The 21,023-nt window shown below is 39.5% G+C and overlaps 1 protein-coding gene across 1 annotated transcript; it reads left to right on the forward strand.

The window, feature by feature from the left end:
• Positions 1 to 207: 207 nt before the first annotated feature.
• On the forward strand, positions 208 to 18,703 carry LOC133659108 (uncharacterized). The gene is made up of 3 exons (XM_062061843.1): positions 208 to 241; positions 3,261 to 3,333; positions 14,348 to 18,703. The coding sequence occupies exons 1-3, from the start codon at positions 208 to 210 to the stop codon at positions 15,021 to 15,023; spliced, it is 783 nt and encodes a 260-aa protein (XP_061917827.1). The 3' UTR covers positions 15,024 to 18,703.
• Positions 18,704 to 21,023: the final 2,320 nt, after the last annotated feature.

Below are 21,023 nucleotides of genomic sequence, written 5' to 3' on the forward strand. Positions count from 1 at the left end.
AGGAGGTTTTGAGTAGAGAGCCCAATTAGGACAAGAGCCATTTGAGAAAAATTTGCATGGGTTGAACTGTCAGGTGTTTGCCCAATTATACCACAAGAGTTTTCTCTTTTCCACTCCTCTCTTTGTTCTTTTTCCCTTTAGTCTCTCAACCACCTGATCCTTGTTAATAAATGACAGCCCCCAACTTTTATTTCAATCATTCGCGTAATGAGCTCTGTTGAGTTTAACTACTCCAAGCATAGTAAAATAGTCATCTGTACTGGTGTACCTAAAATATGCAGCTTGGTCCACAGTCAAAGGTTATTCACTGGGGCAATTGAACACGTTGTTCTTGGTGTCCTCCACTGTTGTACTTTATGTGTTAATGTTAGTTAGTTCTGGCTTACTGTTCCGGACTAAATTTGATTGCTTCACGGAGGCTTAGGCCTGTTAGTACGTAGTAACAGTCTTGTACAATAGGGTTTGGCTCTGGTAAATACTGATTAGGTTTATAGGCTTCCAACAGGTATAAAAGAAAGGGCATCTCTATCCTCCTTCAAAACCGCAATAAAAGTTCACCTCCAGGCAGCTACAACCCTAAACTAACACCCTACCCGGATTGCTAATAATCAAATGTAAACAATCAAATGCAGATACTTTTTCTTTTTCTTATGCCTTCTGATCTCTCTCTCTCTCTCTCTCTATGTCCACTACTTGATGTCCATATCCCCCCCCCCACCACCCCTCCCTCCACACCCCTGATTGTAAATAATGTAAATAATTAAATGTGATTATCTTGTGTGATGACTGTATTATGATGATAGTATATATGATAGTATATATCTGTATCATGAATCAATTTAAGTGGACCCCGACTTAAACAAGTTGAAAAACTTATTCGGGTGTTACCATTTAGTGGTCAATTGTACGGAATATGTACTTCACTGTGCAACCTACTAATAAAAGTCTCAATCAATCAATCAATCAATTCTCTTTGATTTACGGGAATAATCTGATTAATGGCAGTCTGTCATTCAGTACGTGTCCATGCACTAAATTAGTCCGATTTCTCAAATAGTTTGGCTCTAAATAAGCCTCCTACGACCTATGGAAACACCTTAAAAATTAAAACTATCATTTTTCTAAGTTCAAAAAAATTCCAGGCATTCCTAGAATTCCCTTTTTTTCAAACCCTTTTTTGACCCTTTTTTCTGGCGACTACTCCTTCCACATTTTCAACCCATTTCAACCGTCCCAAAAACGACGATGTTTTTTTTTTAACTGCAAAAAAATCCCGGTTTTCTCGAAATTCCTGGTATTCCTTCATACCATTTCTCAGGTAAAAATGTTACTACTTCAACATTTCTCAACCGATTTGAAAAATCCCAATATCAATCATTTCAAAACATTCAGAACATTTGAGTCGTTTAACATTTTCCATTTTCAACATATTCAAACCATTCCACCTTCAACACATTCCACTAATCCAACTAACGCTTTCCCAAGTTCCAAACCAAATTCTGTTTTTACTGGAAATTCAAACTTTTCACATTCAAACCAGTCCAACATTCAAACTATTCTTACAGTCATACTACATTCTGTCAGGATTTCAGTTCAATTTCAGCATTGGAGCATTCACACGCAATTCCTTCAGGAATTGCCTCATCTAGTTGATCTTGATCTTATTATTAAACTTTCACGCTTTATTTTTTTTACCTTAGAATGTATGACGTATGGTTTTACAACTTACATATTGAAACGACACGAAAGACAGTCAATTCACACATCAACAATCCATCAAAGTTATGATGGTCCTATGTGTGTGTATATATGTATTAAACTCTTTTCTCTTTATTCAAATGTACTGTTGTACTTTGTGTGTTTTGTTCCTCTTTTTTTTTTGGCACAATGTTAGTTAGTTCCGGCTTACTGTTCCAGACTAAATTGAATTGCTTCACGGAGGCTTAGGCCTGTTAGTACGTAGTAAGTACAGTCTTACATAGTTCTGTTTGGTAATCTACAGTAATGTTCGGCTCTGGTAAATACTGATCAGGTTTATAGGCTTCTTCTCTTTGATTTACGGGAATAATCTGATTTGTCATTCAGTACGTGTCCATGCACTAAATTAGTCCGATTTCTCAAATAGTTCGGCTCTAAATAAGCCTCCTACGACCTATGGAAACACCTTAAAAATTGAAACTATCATTTTTCTAAGTTCAAAAAAATTCCAGGCATTCCTAGAATTCCCTTTTTTCCAAACCCTTTTTTGACCCTTTTTTCTGGCGACTACTCCTTCCATATTTTCAACCCATTTTAACCGTCCCAAAAACAAAGTTGTTTTTTTGAACTGCAAAAAATCCAGGTTTTCTCAAAATTCCTGGTATTCCTTCATACCATTTCTCAATTAAAAATGTTACTACGTCAACATTTCTCAACCGATTTGAAAAATTCCAATATCAACCATTTCAAAACATTCAGAACATTCGAGTCGTTGAACAACATTTTTCATTTTCAACATATTCAAACCATTCCACCTTCAACACATTCCACTCATCCAACTAACGCTTTCCCAAGTTCCAAACCAAATTCCGTTTTTCTTGGAAATTCAAACTCTTCAACATTCAAACCAGTCCAACATTCAAACTATTCTTACAGTTATACTACATTCTGTCAGGATTTCAGTTCAACTTTAGCATTGGAGCATTCACACGCAATTTCTGCAGGAATTGCCTCATCTAGTTTATCTGGATTTTATTATTAAACTTTCACGGCTATATTTTTTACCTTAGCATGTATGACGTCGTGTTTTACAACTTACATATTCAAACGACACGAAAGACAGTCAATTCACACATCAACAATCCATCAAAGTTATGATGGTCCTATGTGTGTATATATGTATTAAACTGTTTTCTCTGTGTAGCTACTGTGGTACTTTGTGTGTTTTGTTCCTCTTTTTTTTGGCACAATGTTAGTTAGTTCTGGCTTACTGTTCCAGACTAAGTTTGATTGCGTCACGGAGGCTTAGGCCTGTTAGTACGTAGTAAGTACAGCCTTGTACAGTTCTGTTCAGTAAACTACAGTAATGTTCGGCTCTGGTAAATACTGATCAGATTTATAGGCTTCTTCTCTTTGATTTACGGGAATAATCTCATTTGTCATTCAATACGTGTCCATGCACTAAATTAGTCAGATTTCTCAAATAGTTTGGCTCTAAATAAGCTTCCTACAACCTATGGAAACATCTTAAACCTGATTGTGTTTGTTTTTTGTCGGACTAGCACACCTGGATTATGCGATTGGAAACCAGATCTCTCGAGTGCGGACGGAGAGGACCCTTCAAATCACGCATGCGTCAGTCTCAACGCGCAGGATAGAACCCGGAAGCAGATACCATTCAATAAAAACAGCAACAATTGTAATGAAGAGGAGACTGTTAAATTGGGTCACAAATTAATAGAACAGAACATTTTAAAGTCCATCAGTGGTAGAAAAAAACACACATTTAATTCAGAAGGTAGCTGAGAAAATGTAAAATGCTGGCTTAATTTGAACTCCTTAAGAAAATACGAATAAGATGAAAGATAATAAAGCAGGTACAAACCCCATAACCAGTGAAGTTGGCACATTGTGTAAATGGTAAATAAAAACAGAACACAACCTATATTCGATTGAATAGACTGGAAAACGTTGTTATTTTTTGCAAATATTAGCACATATGGAATTTGATGCCTGCAACATGTTTTAACAAAGCTTGCACAAGTGGCAAACAAGACTGAAAAAGTTGAGGAATGCTCATCGAACACTTATTTGGAACATCCCACAGGTGAACAGGCTTATTGGGAACAGGTGGGTGCCATGATTGGGTCTTTCGGTCTCCCCTAGAGGGGGGGTTACCCACATATGCGGTCCTCTCCAAGGTTTCTCATAGTCATTCACATTGACGTCCCACTGGGGTGAGTTTTCCTTGCCCGTATGTGGGCTCTGTACCGAGGATGTCGTTGTGGCTTGTACAGCCCTTTGAGACACTTGTGATTTAGGGCTATATAAATAAACATTGATTGATTGATTGATTGATAAAAGCAGCTTCAATGAAATGCTCAGTCATTCACAAACAAGGATGGGGCGAGGGTCACCACTTTGTGAACAAATGCGTGAGCAAATTGCCCAACAGTTTAAGAACAACATTTGTCAACGAGCTATTGCAAGGAATTTAGGGATTTCACCATCTACAGTCCGTAATATCATCAAAAGGTTCAGAGAATCTGGAGAAATCACTGCACGTAAGCGATGATATTACGGACCTTGGATCCCTCAGGCGATCAAAAAGCGACATCGGTGTGTAAAAGATGGGGGTTCAACATGGGCTCAGGAACACTTCAGAAAACCACTGTCAGTAATTACAGTTCGTCGCTACATCTGTAAGTGCAAGTTAAAACTCTACTATGCAAAGCAAATATCTGGATATCAGTCGGGGCACGAACTGTCTTTTCCTTCGGATTTAAAACTCCTTCCATCAATCCACAGAACCTTTTGAATGAACTTTGAGATTAAAAACTAAAAAAAATAGAGTTTAGTTTAACATTTTATTAGCATACTGAGTAATTGTCATTTAAATCCATTCAACCTGTACTGGGCCCTCCCAAAACACCACCATTTCCATGTGTAACATGCCTTTTAAAAACAAAAAATGACTTTTTGAAAAAATGGTTTAAAAAACAATGCGATAGCATGTACGACAAACAACTACTGTACATTAGTTTTATGACGTAATGTTTTAATATTGTAAATCATAAGCAGCTAAGCCCGTGACCTTCGATCCCTCAGGCTGTACTGCATCAACAAGCGACATCAGTGTGTAAAGGATATCACCACATGGGCTCAGGAACACTTCAGAAACCCACTGTCAGTAACTACAGTTGGTCGCTACATCTGTAAGTGCAAGTTAAAACTCTACTATGCAAGGCGAAAACCGTTTATCAACAACACCCAGAAACGCCGTCGGCTTCGCTGGGCCTGAGCTCATCTAAGATGGACTGATACAAAGTGGAGAAGTGTTCTGTGGTCTGACGAGTCCACATTTCAAATTGTTTTTGGAAACTGTGGACCTCGTGTCCTCCGGACCAAAGAGGAAAATAACCATCCGAATTATTATAGGCGCCAAGTTGAAAAGCCAGCATGTGTGATGGTATGGGGGTGTGTTAGTGCCCAAGACATGGGTAACTTACACATCTGTGAAGGCGCCATTAATGCTGAAAGGTACATACAGGTTTTGGAGCAGCATATGTTGCCATCCAAGCAACGTTACCATGGACGCCCCTGCTTATTTCAGCAAGACAATGCCAAGCCACGTGTTACATCAACGTGGCTTCATAGTAAAAGAGTGCGGGTACTAGCCTGGCCTGCCTGTAGTCCAGACCTGTCTCCTATTGAAAATGTGTGGCGCATTATGAAGCCTAAAATACCACAACGGAGACCCCCGGACTGTTGAACAACTTAAGCTGTACATCAAGCAAGAATGGGAAAGAATTCCACCTGAGAAGCTTCAAAAATGTGTCTCCTCAGTTTCCAAACGTTTACTGAGTGTTGTTAAAAGGAAAGGCCATGTAACACAGTGGTGAACATGCCCTTTCCCAACTACTTTGTCACGTGTTGCAGCCATGAAATTCTAAGTTAATTATTATTTGCAAAAAAAAAATAAAGTTTATGAGTTTGAACATCAAATATCTTGTCTTTGTGGTGCATTCAATTGAATATTGAATATTGAATATTGAATATTGTTGATTCTGAAGAATCAACAATGCGGGCAGATTTGGTACAGCATGGTACATAATAAGCTAGCTGAATTCTGATTGGATACAAACTAAAACTAAAAACAACAGCACTGGAAGGAGCATAATATGACATGAAGAGAATATGAATACTTTTAGATATATAGGGAAAGTGCATTAAAAATGACTTTTATCCTCAATTATGATCATGAGTTTTGGTTATGTTAGGCCAGCAGAGAAGGCCTAACATAACGGCACACCACTGTTAAAATGTGGGTAGAAACGCACCCAAAGCAGTACATTAAAACCTTGTCATCTGGTCTGGCCCACCCAGGTGGGATTCTAATTGAAACATGTCCACCTTGTCAATGAGAATTATACGGGACATCTACAAAGCAAGTATCCTTTTGTCTTGGAAGCTTTGAAACTGAACTTTTTTGAAACTAGAAAAAAAAAAAATACCCAGCGGAGACAGACTGGGTCGTCTCAGCTGGAAGTTGATCCTCCTGGGGAAAACAGCCAGCAAGGCCGAGCACAGCTGGGATCAAATCCACCGAGGAAAGAATGGAATGAAAAAAGACTCCAAAACATGAGAGAGAGAAAATGATTAGGTTTCTATATATTTTTACACATGGCTAACTCTAGTACATGCAGTTGGAAGTGGAGCGGTTGGATTTCGCTCCAGTATGCAAGATGCCAATGTCAACCCGTTAGAAATCTGGCCATGTGCTCGTTAAGATGAGATGATGTTGGAGAGGAAAGAGAGCAGCATGGCTACACAGAAGATTTGACACTAACATCAATATTTATATTTCTCTCTCCCCCTGACATAAAACCCTCAGACTTTATGTTCTTATCTCCAGCTGGGAGCCTGACGGCTTCGTCCTGCAAACTCTTTCCGGTTCTGCTGATTGTTGGATGGATTGTGGGCTGTTGTTTATTATGTCTTCATTCTTGCCTCAGCCAAGATGTATCAAGTTCATACATATTGTATATTTCACTTCAACGTTTGTTTGTAATAATATACTGCTCTACAAATATTAGCTCTGTTAAGAAAATAGATTTTTTTATATTTTGGGTTGATATATGATGATATCTGTGTGTATATATATATATATATATATATATATATATATATATATATATATATATATATATATATATATATATACACTACCGTTCAAAAGTTTGGGGTCACATTGAAATGTCCTTATTTTTGACGGAAAAGCACTGTACTTTTCAATGAAGATAACTTTAAACTAGTCTTAACTTTAAAGAAATACACTCTATACATTGCTAATGTGGTAAATGACTATTCTAGCTGCAAATGTCTGGTTTTTGGTGCAATACCTACATAGGTGTACAGAGGCCCATTTCCAGCAACTATCACTCCAGTGTTCTAATGGTACAATGTGTTTGCTCATTGGCTCGGAAGGCTAATTGATGAGTAGAAAACCCTTGTGCAATCATGTTCACACATCTGAAAACAGTTTAGCTCGTTACAGAAGCTACAAAACTGACCTTCCTTTGAGCAGATTGAGTTTCTGGAGCATCACATTTGTGGGGTCAATTAAACGCTCAAAATGGCCAGAAAAAGAGAACTTTCATCTGAAACTCGACAGTCTATTCTTGTTCTTAGAAATGAAGGCTATTCTCCAAAATTGTTTGGGTGACCCCAAACTTTTGAACGGTAGTGTATATATATATATATATATATATATATATATATATATATATATATATATATATATATATATATATATATATATATATATATATATATATATATATATATATATATATATATATATATATACAGGGTATAACACATGGCACACTGACAAAGCTTAACCTATTGTTACTATAACAATCTACAAGGTTAAGGTTGCTTCTCTTTCTTCCCCTCCATTTTTCTGCATTCTTTCTTATCTCAAGTTATCATTACGTATATGTATTGTTGCATTTGAACAATTGTATTGTTGATAATAAAGGTAAAGTACTGGTGTTGTTTATTATCAATAGCACTATTTCTATTGGTATTCATATTGCTCCATTTTTAGTGTAATAATGCTCATTGTCATTTCTGTATTTTTTTTTTTTTTTAATTTTCGCTAACTGCTTATTTGATATTACTTTTACCATCATATTTGTGCATGTCGTATTTGCTGATGTTGCTCTGTTGTTGTTGTTGTTGTTGTTGTTGTGTTTGCTGTTGTTGTTTTTGTCTCTCTGTCTAATCCCCCTCTTGTCCCCACAATTCCCCCCTCTGTCTTCCTTTTTCTCTCTTTCTATCCCCTCCTGCTCCGGCCCGGCTGCACCAAATGATAATATAAATACATTTAATAAAGTCAAAATACAAGTAAGGCAACAAGAGAAGTATCCTACACTTCTCTTTTGTAAAGTAAATCTGAACAGCCGATATGGGCATCTACATCTGCTATATGATTTGGGCAGGACATTATTAAAAAAAAAAATATATATATATATATATATATATATATATATATATATATATATATATATATATATATATATATATATACATATATACATATATACATATATATGTATATATATATATATATATATATATATATATATATATATATATATATATATATATATATATATATATATATATATTTAACAATAATTCATGTTTATTTTCATATCTTTGGCAGAACGGAGGCGATGACAGAAGAAAGATAGCAGCAGCAGTGAGGTTACTCCTTAAATTGTGCACAGACATACCGTATTTACTGGACCATAGGGCGCACCGGATTATAAGGCGCACTGCTGATGAATGGCCTATTGTCGATCCTTTTTCACATATAAGGCGCACCGGATTATAGGGCGCATTGAAATGAGTCCTATGTACACTATAATGCCAAAAGTATTGGGCCACCCATCCAAAGGATCAGATTAGGTGTCCTAATCACTTGGCCCGGGCCACAGGTGTATAAAATCAAGCACTTAGACATGGAGACTGTTTCTACAAACAATTGTGAAAGAATAGGGAGCTCAGTGATTTCCAGCGTGGAACTGTCATAGGATGCCACCTGTGCAACAAATCCAGTCGTGAAATTTCCTCGCTCCTAAATATTCCAAAGTCAACTGTCGGCTTTATTATAAGAAAATGGAAGAGTTTGGGAACAACAGCAACTCAGCCAAGAAGTGGTAGGCCACGTAAACTGACAGAGGGGTCAGCGGATGCTGAAGCGCATAGTGCAAAGAGGTCGCCGACTTTCTGCACAGTCAGTTGCTACAGAGCTCCAAACTTCATGTGACCTTCCAATTAGCCCACGTACAGTACGCAGAGAGCTTCATGGAATGGGTTTCCATGGCCGAGCATCTGTATCTAAGTCATACATCACTAAGTCCAATGCAAAGCATCGGATGCAGTGGTGTAAAGCACGTCGCCACTGGACTCTAGAGCAGTGGAGACGCGTTCTCTGGAGTGATGAATCACACTTTTCCGTCTGGCAAACTGATGGACGAGTCTGGGTTTGGAGGTTGCCAGGAGAACCGTACACTTCGGACTGCATTGTGCCAGGTGTGAAATTTGGTGCAGGAGGAATTATGGTGTAGGATTGTTTTTCAGGAGTTGGGCTTGGCCCCTTAGTTCCAGTGAAAGGAACTTTGAATGCTCCAATATACCAAAACATTTTGGACAATTCCATGCTCCCAACCTTGTGGGAACAGTTTGGAGCGGGCCCCTTCCTCTTCCAACATGACTGTGCACCAGCGCACTAAACAAAGTTCATAAAGACATGGATGACAGAGTCTGGTGTGGATGAACTTGACTGGCCTGCACAGAGTCCTGACCTGCACCCAATAGAACACCTTTTGGGATGAATTAAGAACGGAGACTTAGAGCCAGGCCTTCTCGACCAACATCAGTGTGTGACCTCACCAATGCGCTTTTGGAAGAATGGTCGAAAATTCCTATTAACACACTCTGCAACCTTGTGGACAGCCTTCCCAGAAGAGTTGTAGCTGTAATAGCTGCAAAAGGTGGACCGACATCATATTGAACCCTGTGGGTTAGGAATGGGATGGCACTTCAAGTTCATATGTGAGTCAAGGCAGGTGGCCAAATACTTTTGGCAATATAGTGTATATATTTTTTTCTAAATTGAAAACACTTCCTTGTGGTCTATTGATAGATTTTTGAGCGCCGTGTGTAATGTTCTATATTTTCAATGGAACATATAAAATGTTGGTGTTGTTTACTTGAGTCATATTGCCATCATATTGCAGTCTACACATTATCTCTTATGTTTTTTTTTGTTTGTTGGTTTTTTTTTTTGTTTTTGTTTTTTTTATAATGTCCTGCCCAGCTTCTCAGGCAAATCATATAGCAGATGTAGATGCCCATATCGGCTGTTCAGATTTACTTTACAAAAGAGAAGTGTAGGATACTTCTCTTGTTGCATTAATTGTATTTTGACTTTATTAAATGTATTTATATTATCATTTGGTGCAGCCGGGCCGGAGCAGGAGGGGATAGAAAGAGAGAAAAAGGAAGACAGAGGGGGGAATTGTGGGGACAAGAGGGGGATTAGACAGAGAGACAAAAACAACAACAGCAAACACAACAACAACAACAACAACAACAACAGAGCAACATCAGCAAATACGACATGTACAAATATAATGGTAAAAGTAATAGCAAATAAGCAGTTAGCGAAAAAAATTTTAAAAAATACAGAAATGACAATGAGCATTATTACACTAAAAATGGAGCAATATGAATACCAATAGAAATAGTGCTATTGATAATAAACAATACCAGTACTTTACCTTTATTATCAACAATACAATTGTTCAAATGCAACAATACATATACGTCATGATAACTTGAGATACGAAAGAATGCAGAAAAATGGAGGGGAAGAAAGAGAAGCAACCTACATTAACCTTGTAGATTGTTATAGTAACAATAGGTTAAGCTTTGTCTCTTATGTTTGACTGCCATCTACTGGTCACACTTATCATTACACCACGTACCAAATACAATTGCTTCGAGGTCGGTAAGCACAACCAGAATTATGCCGTACATTAGGTGCACCGGGTTATAAGGCGCACTGTCAAGTTTTGAGGAGAAAAAAATGATTTTAAGTGCACCTTATAGTCCGGAAAATACGGTAAGTACTCTTCTGATAAGAACACTGCAATGCAGCAATCAGTTAGTTACAAAATGTTTTTTGACATCCACTGGTGTTTTTTTTTCTAAATCAGCAAACAAAATTGCAAGAAATGTAACCACAGCTTTGTTTGCCGTTGTTTGTACTTATTTAAAGGCCTACTGAAATGATTTTTTTTTTTATTTAAACGGGAATAGCAGATCCATTCTATGTGTCATACTTGATCATTTTGCGATATTGCCATATTTTTGCTGAAAGGATTTAATAGAGAAAATCGACGATAAAGTTCGCAACTTTTGCTCGCTGATAAAAAAAAGCCTTGCCTGTACCGGAAGTAGCGTGACGTCACAGGAGCTAGTATTCCTCACAATTCCCCGTTGTTTACAATGGAGCGAGAGAGATTCGGACCGAGAAAGTGATGATTACCCCATTAATTTGAGCGAGGATGAAAGATTCGTAGATGAGGAACGTTACAGTGAATGACTTGAGAGACAGTGATGGACGTATCTTTTTTCGCTCTGACCGTAACTTAGGTACAAGCTGGCTCATTGGATTCCACACTCTCCTTTTTTTATTGTGGATCACGGATTTGTATTTTAAACCACCTCGGATACTATATCCTCTTGAAAATGAGAGTCGAGAACGCAAAATGGACATTCAGTGCCTTTTATCTCCACGACAATACATCGGCGAAATGCTTTAGCTACGAGCTAACGTGATAGCATCGTGCTTTAACTGCATATAGAAACAAAAAAATAAAGGATAGAAGGAAAGATAGATAGAAAATCAACAATACTATTAAACCGTGGACATGTAAATACACGATTAATGCATTCCAGGCTGGCGAAGGTTAACAATGCTGTGCTAACGACGCCATTGAAGCTAACTTAGCAACTTAGCAACGGGACCTCACAGAGCTATGCTAAAAACATTAGCTCTCCACCTACGCCGGCCAGCCCTCATCTACTCACCAACACCCGTGCTCACCTGCGTTCCAGCGATCGGCAGAAGGACGAAGGACTTCACCCGATGCGTTTGGCGGCCCGGAGACGTAGGAAGTCAAGGTGAGGTCGGCGGCTAGCGCGGCTAGCGCGGCTAGCGCTCCAACAAAGTCCTCCTGGTTGTGTTGCTGTAGTCCGCTGCTAATACACCGATCCCACCTACAACTGTCTTCTTTGCAGCCTTCATTGTTCATTAAAGAAATTGCAAAAGATGTCCAAAATACTGTGGAATTATGAAATGAAAACAGAGCTTTTTGTATAGGATTCTACGGGTACCATAACTTCCGTTACTCTGACTTCGTCACGCGCATACGTCATCATACCGCGACGTTTCAGCCGGATATTTCCCGGGAAGTTTTAAAAGTCACTTTATAAGTTAACCCGGCCGTATTGGCATGTGTTGCAATGTTAAGATGTCATCATTGATATATAAACTATCAGGCTGCGTGGTCGGTAGTAGTGGCTTTCAGTAGGCCTTTAAGATCCATTGTAAATTCAAATCCATCCGCAGAAAACACAAGCGGACCGGAATAATTGTCAACTGGATTACAGTTTTTTTTTGTTTTTGTTGCTTCATTTATGCCATAGGAGTTTAGAGTGTGGGAAATGTCAAAAACAGTGTTTAAATTTTAAAAATACTTATTTCCATTTTTCAACTGTTAAAATGTGTACATACAAATATAAAACCATTTTCACACCATTTGTGTCAACCTTGCACAACATGTATTTTTCCAGTGTGTCTTAACCAATGAAAGGTATTGTCTTTATCTAAAAAAAAAAGAGCAGAGTTGGCCACACATTTATTTTCCCCAATATGTTGTCCAGGGTGTACCCCGCCTTCCGCCCGACTGTAGCTGAGATAGGCTCCAGCGCCCCCCGCAACCCTGAAGGGAATAAGCGGTAGAAAATGGATGGATGGATGGATGTTACTGGTATTAACCCGTACTAATCCTCTCTATTGGCAAGTCATGCGATGAGCGTAGTATAGGCACCAATCTACATTTCTGCCAGTGGGTGCTCAGTGTGTGTGTATTAGTGTTATCCCGATACCAATATTTTGGTACCGGTACCGGTACCAAAAGTATTTTGGTACTTTTCTGAATAAAGGGGACCAAAAAACGCCTCCCTAGGGAGGTGTTTCGGGCAAGTCCGACCGGTAGGAGGCCACGGGGAAGACCCAGGACACGTTGGGAAGACTATGTCTCCCGGCTGGCCTAGGAACGCTTTAGGATCCCCCGGGAGGAGCTGGACAAAATGGCTGGGGAGTGGGAAGTCTGGTCTTCCCTGCTTAGGCTGCTGCCCCCACGACCCGACCTCGGATAAGCGGAAGAAGATGGATGGATGGATTGTCTTTAGGCTCTATTCTTTTGTTTGCGCTTACTGTAAGTGGTATTTTTCAGCTTTATGTTCCTCTTATCTGTATTATCACAGCACACCCACTCTTCATTAGTGAGGAAAACGGGCTTAAAAGGTGAATGAAGACAGGCTCATTACTAATGAGGCGAACTTTTCCACGACGCCTTTGTTTTTGGCTGTGTGACAGTCATAGAATGTGGAGTTTTCCCAACACTTGTGGACGCCACTGAAATCCTTTGAAAAGTATAATAAAAATATATAATGTAAAGGCCGTATTTTTTTTGTTTTTTAAATAAAAAATATGGTTGCTGTTTTCACAGTGTATTACTGTAAATGTAAAAATGGTACCACCGTTTTTTTCTTACGGTAGGATTCTTAAAACCGAGCTGTTTAAAGATATATATATATATATATATATATATATATATATATATATATATATATATATATATATATATATATATATATATATATATATATATATATATATATATATATATATATATATATATATATATATAATATAATATATATATATATATATATTGTCAGGTATACAGTGTACAATTTGATGCATAATTTGCTTTGAAATCATAAGGCTAAGTTGATATTTGTGTATGTTTTTACCCCAAAAATGTTTTTAACGTATGATAAAATAATATCTGTTGCATTATTAGACAAATAAAGTTTAAAGGATATACCACTGCATGCCGTACATGTCTTTTTTTCTGTCAAAATAGAAAAAGAAATAAAGATAAAGTACTTGCTGAGTGGATGCGAGTGGGAGAGTGTGTTGACCAGTTTCCAAAAGCGGCCGCGGCAAAGCGAAGACACACCTCGGACCTCACCGGCGACCGTGACATGTGCTCGCCTTGACGTCCCCGCACTTTGGCATCGTACGAGTGGCTCAAAAGTCGCAGGAAAAGAAGAGCTGTTGAGACCGCGACCACTTCCCTGAGGACAGCAGGAACTTCACTCGGTGACAGAAAACACTGTGAGTAATGGCTTCCTGTGCGTCTTGCACCATACTCACGGAGAGGTTGGCTCTGCTAGAGGGCCGTGTCCACCAGTTAGAGCAGAGTAATGTCGTAACTTTAGATGTTGCGGACACATCTGCTAGCGTTAGCTGTAGCGAGCTAACTAGCCCAGCTTGTAGCAGTCCTAAGCGGCCTACAAGCTACGGTGTACCGGTTGAGACGCATAATAGATTTAGCTCTTTAGCTAGTCCTACACCCCAGTCTACCGGGCACCACACCTTAGTTATAGGGGACTCCATCACCCGAAACATAAAGCTTAGCAAACCAGCCACAATAAAGTGTATCCCCGGGGCCAGAGCACCTGACATTGAAGCTAATCTTAGGGAGCTAACTCGCAACAGGCCTAGTAAACACGTACGACAGGCTAATCGCACCACTAATTATGCGAATATAGTTGTACACGTTGGCTCCAATGACACTAGAATGAGACAGTCAGAGATTACAAAGAGAAACATAGCCAGGACTTGTGATCTCGCCAGAAAGATGTCCAGGCATCGAGTAATTGTCTCTGGCCCCCTGCCTGCGAGAGGCAATGATGAGAGATATAGCAGATTAGTCTCGCTTAACAAGTGGTTGGCTAGCTACTGTAGGACGCAGGGACTAACGTTTATTGATAACTGGCCCTCTTTCTGGGGCAAACCAGGCTTGCTGATGAGAGACGGCCTTCACCCTAACCAGGAAGGCGCCATCATCCTGTCTAGAAACATAGACTACTATTTAAGTCTCACTTGACTGACTACACTAGAGCAAGCCCGGTCACAGGCAATTACAATGTCTGTTAGTCCGGGTGAGGAGTCAGTTAAGCTAGAACTAGCCAGCGCCAGGCTGGATAATCCATGTACGCATAGCAATTCTCTTAGAATAATACACAATTCACATAATGTTTTTTCTGTTGTGTCTGTGTCAGAGGTGGACATGCATTCTACTGAGGTGGCAAATTATGATATGTCCAGTCTATTGCAGCACCAAGCAAACAATCGGAAAATTCCCGTCATATCAATTCCTAGATATGGTCGAAACTATTTAAAGTGCACTACGCATAATAAACGCAACATTGTTAATATTGCCACTACGGATAATCTTAACAAAAACTCGTCAAAACAGCCCAATACCTATAATATGGGCTTTTTAAACATAAGATCATTGTCTCCCAAGGCGTTATTGGTTAATGAGGTCATTAGAGACAACAATCTTAACGTCATTGGTCTTAGCGAAACCTGGCTCAAACCGGACGAATTTTTTGCGCTCAATGAGGCATCTCCTCCTAACTATACGAATGCGCATGTTGCCCGCCCTCTTAAAAGGGGAGGGGGTGTCGCACTAATATACAATGAAAATTTCAACCTTACCCCTAACCTAAATAATAAATATAAATCGTTTGAGGTGCTTACTATGAGGTCCGTCACACCGCTACCTCTCGACCTGGCTGTTATCTACCGCCCCCCTGGGCCCTATTCGGACTTTATCAGTGAATTCTCAGAGTTCGTTGCTGATCTAGTGACGCACGCCGACAATATAATCATAATGGGGGACTTTAATATCCATATGAATACCCCATCGGACCCTCAGTGCGTGGCGCTCCAAACCATAATTGATAGCTGTGGTCTTACACAAATAATACATGAACCCACGCATCGCAACGGTAATACAATAGATCTAGTGCTTGTCAGGGGTGTCACCACCTCCAAAGTTATGATACTTCCATATACTAAAGTAATGTCCGATCATTACCTTATAAAATTTGAAGTTTTGACTCTTTGTCAACAAGCTAATAATAATAATAACTGCTATAGCGGCCGCAACATTAATGCTGCCACAACGATGACTCTTGCTGACCTACTGCCTTCGGTAATAGCACCATTCCCAAATTATGTCGGCTCTATTGATAAACTCACTAACAACTTTGACGATGCCTTGCGCGAAATTATTGATAGTATAGCACCGCTAAAGCAAAAAAGGGCCCCTAAAAGGCGCACCCCATGGTTTACAGAAGAAATTAGAGCTCATAAATTATCATGTAGAAAACTGGAACGCAAATGGCGCGCGACTAAACTTGAGGTTTTCCATCAAGCATGGAGTGATAGTTTAATAACTTATAAACGCATGCTTACCTTAGCTAAAGCTAAATACTACTCAAATCTCATCCGCCTCAACAAAAACGATCCTAAATTTCTGTTTAGTACAGTAGCATCGCTAACCCAACAAGGGACTCCTCCCAGTAGCTCCACCCACTCGGCAGATGATTTTATGAATTTCTTTAATAAGAAAATTGAACTCATTAGAAAGGAGATTAAAGACAACGCATCCCAGCTACAACTGGGTTCTATTAACACAAATACGACTGTATATACGACGGACACTGCCCTCCAAAATAGTCTCTCTATTTTTGATGAAATAACATTAGAGGAATTATTACAGCGTGTAAGTGGGATAAAACAAACAACATGTTTACTTGACCCACTTCCTGGGAAACTTATCAAGGAACTGTTTGTATTATTAGGTCCATCAGTGTTAAATATTATAAACTTATCACTTTCCTCCGGCACTGTTCCCCTAGCATTCAAAAAAGCGGTTATTCATCCTCTGCTCAAAAGACCTAACCTCGATCCTGACCTCATGGTAAACTACCGACCGGTCTCCCACCTTCCGTTTATTTCCAAAATTCTCGAAAAAACTGTTGCACAGCAGCTAAATGAACACTTAGTGACTAACAATCTCTGTGAACCTTTTCAATCCGGTTTCAGGGCAAATCACTCTACGGAGACAGCCCTCGCAAAAATGACTAATGATCTATTGCTAACGATGGATTCTGATGCGTCATCTATGTTGCTGCTTCTTGATCTTAGCGCCGCTTTCGATACCGTCGATCATAATATTTTATTAGAGCGTATCAAAACACGTATTGGTATGTCAGACTTAGCCTTGTCTTGGTTTAACTCTTATCTTACTGACAGGATGCAGTGCGTCTCCCATAACAATGTGACCTCGGACTATGTCAAGGTAACGTGCGGAGTTCCCCAGGGTTCGGTTCTTGGCCCTGCACTCTTTAGTATTTACATGCTGCCGCTGGGTGACATCATACGCAAGTACGGTGTTAGCTTTCACTGTTATGCTGATGACACTCAACTCTACATGCCCCTAAAGCTGACCAACACGCCGGACTGTAGTCAGCTGGAGGCGTGTCTTAATGAAATTAAACAATGGATGTCCGCTAACTTTTTGCAACTCAACGCTAAGAAAACGGAAATGCTGATTATCGGTCCTGCTAGACACCAACATCTATTTAATAATACCACCTTAACATTTGACAACCAAACAATTAAACAAGGAGACTCGGTAAAGAATCTGGGTATTATCTTCGACCCAACTCTCTCGTTTGAGTCGCACATTAAGAGTGTTACTAAAACGGCCTTCTTTCATCTCCGTAATATCGCTAAAATTCGTTCCATCTTGTCCACTAGCGACGCTGAGATCATTATTCATGCGTTCGTTACGTCTCGTCTCGATTACTGTAACGTATTATTTTCGGGCCTCCCTATGTCTAGCATTAAAAGATTACAGTTGGTACAAAATGCGGCTGCAAGGCTTTTGACAAAAACAAGAAAGTTTGATCATATTACGCCTATACTGGCTCACTTGCACTGGCTTCCTGTGCACTTAAGATGCGACTTTAAGGTTTTACTACTTACGTATAAAATATTACACGGTTTAGCTCCAGCCTATCTCGCCGATTGTATTGTACCATATGTCCCGACAAGAAATCTGCGTTCAAAGAACTCCGGCTTATTAGTGATTCCCAGAGCCAAAAAAAAGTCTGCGGGCTATAGAGCGTTTTCTATTCGGGCTCCAGTACTCTGGAATGCCCTCCCGGTAACAGTTAGAGATGCTACCTCAGTAGAAGCATTTAAGTCCCATCTTAAAACTCATTTGTATAATCTAGCCTTTAAATAGACCCCCCCTTTTTTAGACCAGTTGATCTGCCGTTTCTTTTCTTCTCTCCTCTTCTCCCCTGTCCCTTGCGAGGGGGAGTCGCATAGGTCCGGTGGCCATGGATGAAGTGCTGGCTGTCCAGAGCCGGGACCCCGGGTGGACCACTAGCCTGTGCATCGGTTGGGGACATCTCTGCGCTGCTGACCCGTCTCCGCTCGGGATGGTTTCCTGTTGGCCCCGCTGTGGACTGGACTCCCGCTGATGTGTTGGATCCACTGTGGACTGGACTTTCACAATGTTATGTCAGACCCACTCGACATCCGTTGCTTTCGGTCTCCCCTAGAGGGGGGGGGGTTACCCACATATGCGGTCCTCTCCAAGGTTTCTCATAGTCATTCACCGACGTCCCACTGGGGTGAGTTTTTCCTTGCCCGTATGTGGGCTCTGTACCGAGGATGTCGTTGTGGCTTGTACAGCCCTTTGAGACACTTGTGATTTAGGGCTATATAAATAAACATTGATTGATTGATTGATTGATACTTCATTGATGCATATTATTTCCAAGCTTTCACAGGCCATTCAAAATGATGTGGCGGGCCAGATCTGGCCCCCGGACCTTGAGTTTGATACCTGTGGACTAGTGCGCTCTATAGTCGGGAAAATATGGTAATGTAATGTTAAATTGGCAGAAATTTAATATTCATGGCTAAGTAAATTGCATTTTGTTTTGTAGATGTCTCTATTATCCTAGTGCAGGGGTCGGCCACACAAAACGTTGAAAGAGCCATATTGGACCAAAAATACAAAAAACAAATAAAGTTAAAAAGTTCAAGTTAAAAGTTCAAGTTAAAGTTAAAGTACCAATGATTGGCACACACACACGAGGTGTGGCGAAATTATTCTGTCTGAAATCTGTCTGGAGCCGCAAAAAATGAAAAGCCGTATATAAGTCTTATAATGAAGGCAACACGTGACGTAAGTGTCTATATTAGCTATATTAGCCTACTATCAAAATGACTTTAAAAGTCTTATATAAGTGTTATAAGGAAGGTAACACATGATATGATGTACAAACGTAAGTGTCTATATTAGCTATAATAGCCTACTATCAAAATTACTTTAAAAGTCTTATAGAAGGCAACACATGATGTAAGTGTCTATATTAGATATAATAGCCTACTATCAAAATGACTTTAAAAGTCTTATATAGGTGTTATAATGAAGGCAACACATGATGTAAGTGTCGATATTAGCTATATTAGCCTACTATCAAAATGACTTTGAAAGTCTTATAAAAGTGTTATAAGGAAGGCAACACATGGTGTAAGTGTCTATATTAGTTATATTAGCCTACTGCTACTGCCACCTGCTCAGTGGCCTAGTGGTTAGAGTGTCCGCCCTGAGATCGGTAGGTCGGGAGTTCAAACCCTGGCCGAGTCATACCAAAGACTATGAAAAATGGGACCCATTACCTCCCTGCTTGACACTCAGCATCAAGGGTTGGAATTGGGGGTTAAATCACCAAAAATGATTCCCGGGCGCGGCCACCGCTGCTGCTCACTGCTCCCCTCACCTCCCAGGGGGTGATCAAGGGTGATGGGTCAAATGCAGAGAATAATTTCGCCACACCTAGTGTGTGTGTGTGACAATCATTGGTACTTTAACTTTAACTATCAAAATGACTTTAAAAGTCTTATATAGGTGTTATAATGAAGGCAACACATGATGTAAGTGTCGATATTAGCCTACTATCAAAATGACTATGTGTCGCAGACTGAAGCAAATCTTCGTTGACAGAAATGTTGACATTTAATATTTATTCTACACATTTTTACAACATTAGAAACCATTAGTAAATCGGAGGCCACTTAGAAGGTGAGATAACTCCTGGAAATTACTGGCTTTTAATGGCCAAAGGTATAGATGTGTGTGTCCAAGTTAAAGGAAACGGCGGGCTGTCTTCATTTTAATAGCATTATTACAATCTTTGGCAAGCTAGGTAATGTTTGCTGTGGTCTGGAACAACATGGCACACAAACAACTATCTGAAATGTGTCATGACACATGCAAAACAAAATTATATACAAAGAGGATTAAAGTAAAACATTTTAAATTAGCTCAGATATACCTACAAATGAGGCATAATGATGCAATATGTACATACAGCTAGCCTAAATAAGCCTGATTAGCACTCGTTGTGCATTCACGCACAGCATAAAACGTTTGGTGGACAAAATGAGACAAAGAAGGAGTGGAAGATTTTACATGTAAACAAACTGTTGCGTCACAGTCCACACTATGGTGAGTTCAAGAACCGCCGAAATTAGTAGGACAAAACGATGTTCACCAAATACTCTCATCAGTGAAGCATACACACAAACATATTAAACAGTGGTAGTTCTAACAATTGGGAAGGTTTGTGTCAAACAAAAACATACCAAAACAAAAAAAATATTTCCCCCCTATCTTTTTCCATTTTCAATCCTTTTTTAAAAATGCTCCAGGGAGCCACTAGGGCAGGGGTCACCAACGCGGTGCCCGCGGGCACCAGGTAGCCCGTAAGGACCAGATGAGTAGCCCGCTGGCCTGTTCTAAAAATAGCTCAAATAGCAGCACTTACCAGTGAGCTGCCTCGATTTTTTTAATTTTATTTATTTGCTAGCAAGCTGGTCTCGCTTTGCCCGACATTTTTAATTCTAAGAGAGACAAAACTCAAATAGAATTTGAAAATCCAAGAAAATATTTTAAAGACTTGGTCTTCACTTGTTTAAATAAATTCATTAATGTTTTTACTTTGCTTCT

The sequence above is a fragment of the Entelurus aequoreus genome, linkage group LG10, assembly GCF_033978785.1.
Source record: "Entelurus aequoreus isolate RoL-2023_Sb linkage group LG10, RoL_Eaeq_v1.1, whole genome shotgun sequence".
Taxonomy (NCBI): Eukaryota; Metazoa; Chordata; class Actinopteri; order Syngnathiformes; family Syngnathidae; genus Entelurus; species Entelurus aequoreus.

Bases quoted from the DNA above. Each gene is read 5' to 3' on its own strand.
- LOC133659108 (XM_062061843.1), top strand. From the start codon at position 208: ATGAGCTCTGTTGAGTTTAACTACTCCAAGCATA. The intron at 242-3,260 runs GTAAAATAGTCA...TTGTCGGACTAG, and splicing joins GTTTAACTACTCCAAGCATA to CACACCTGGATTATGCGATT. The intron at 3,334-14,347 runs GTCAGTCTCAAC...TAATGTCGTAAC, and splicing joins ACCCTTCAAATCACGCATGC to TTTAGATGTTGCGGACACAT.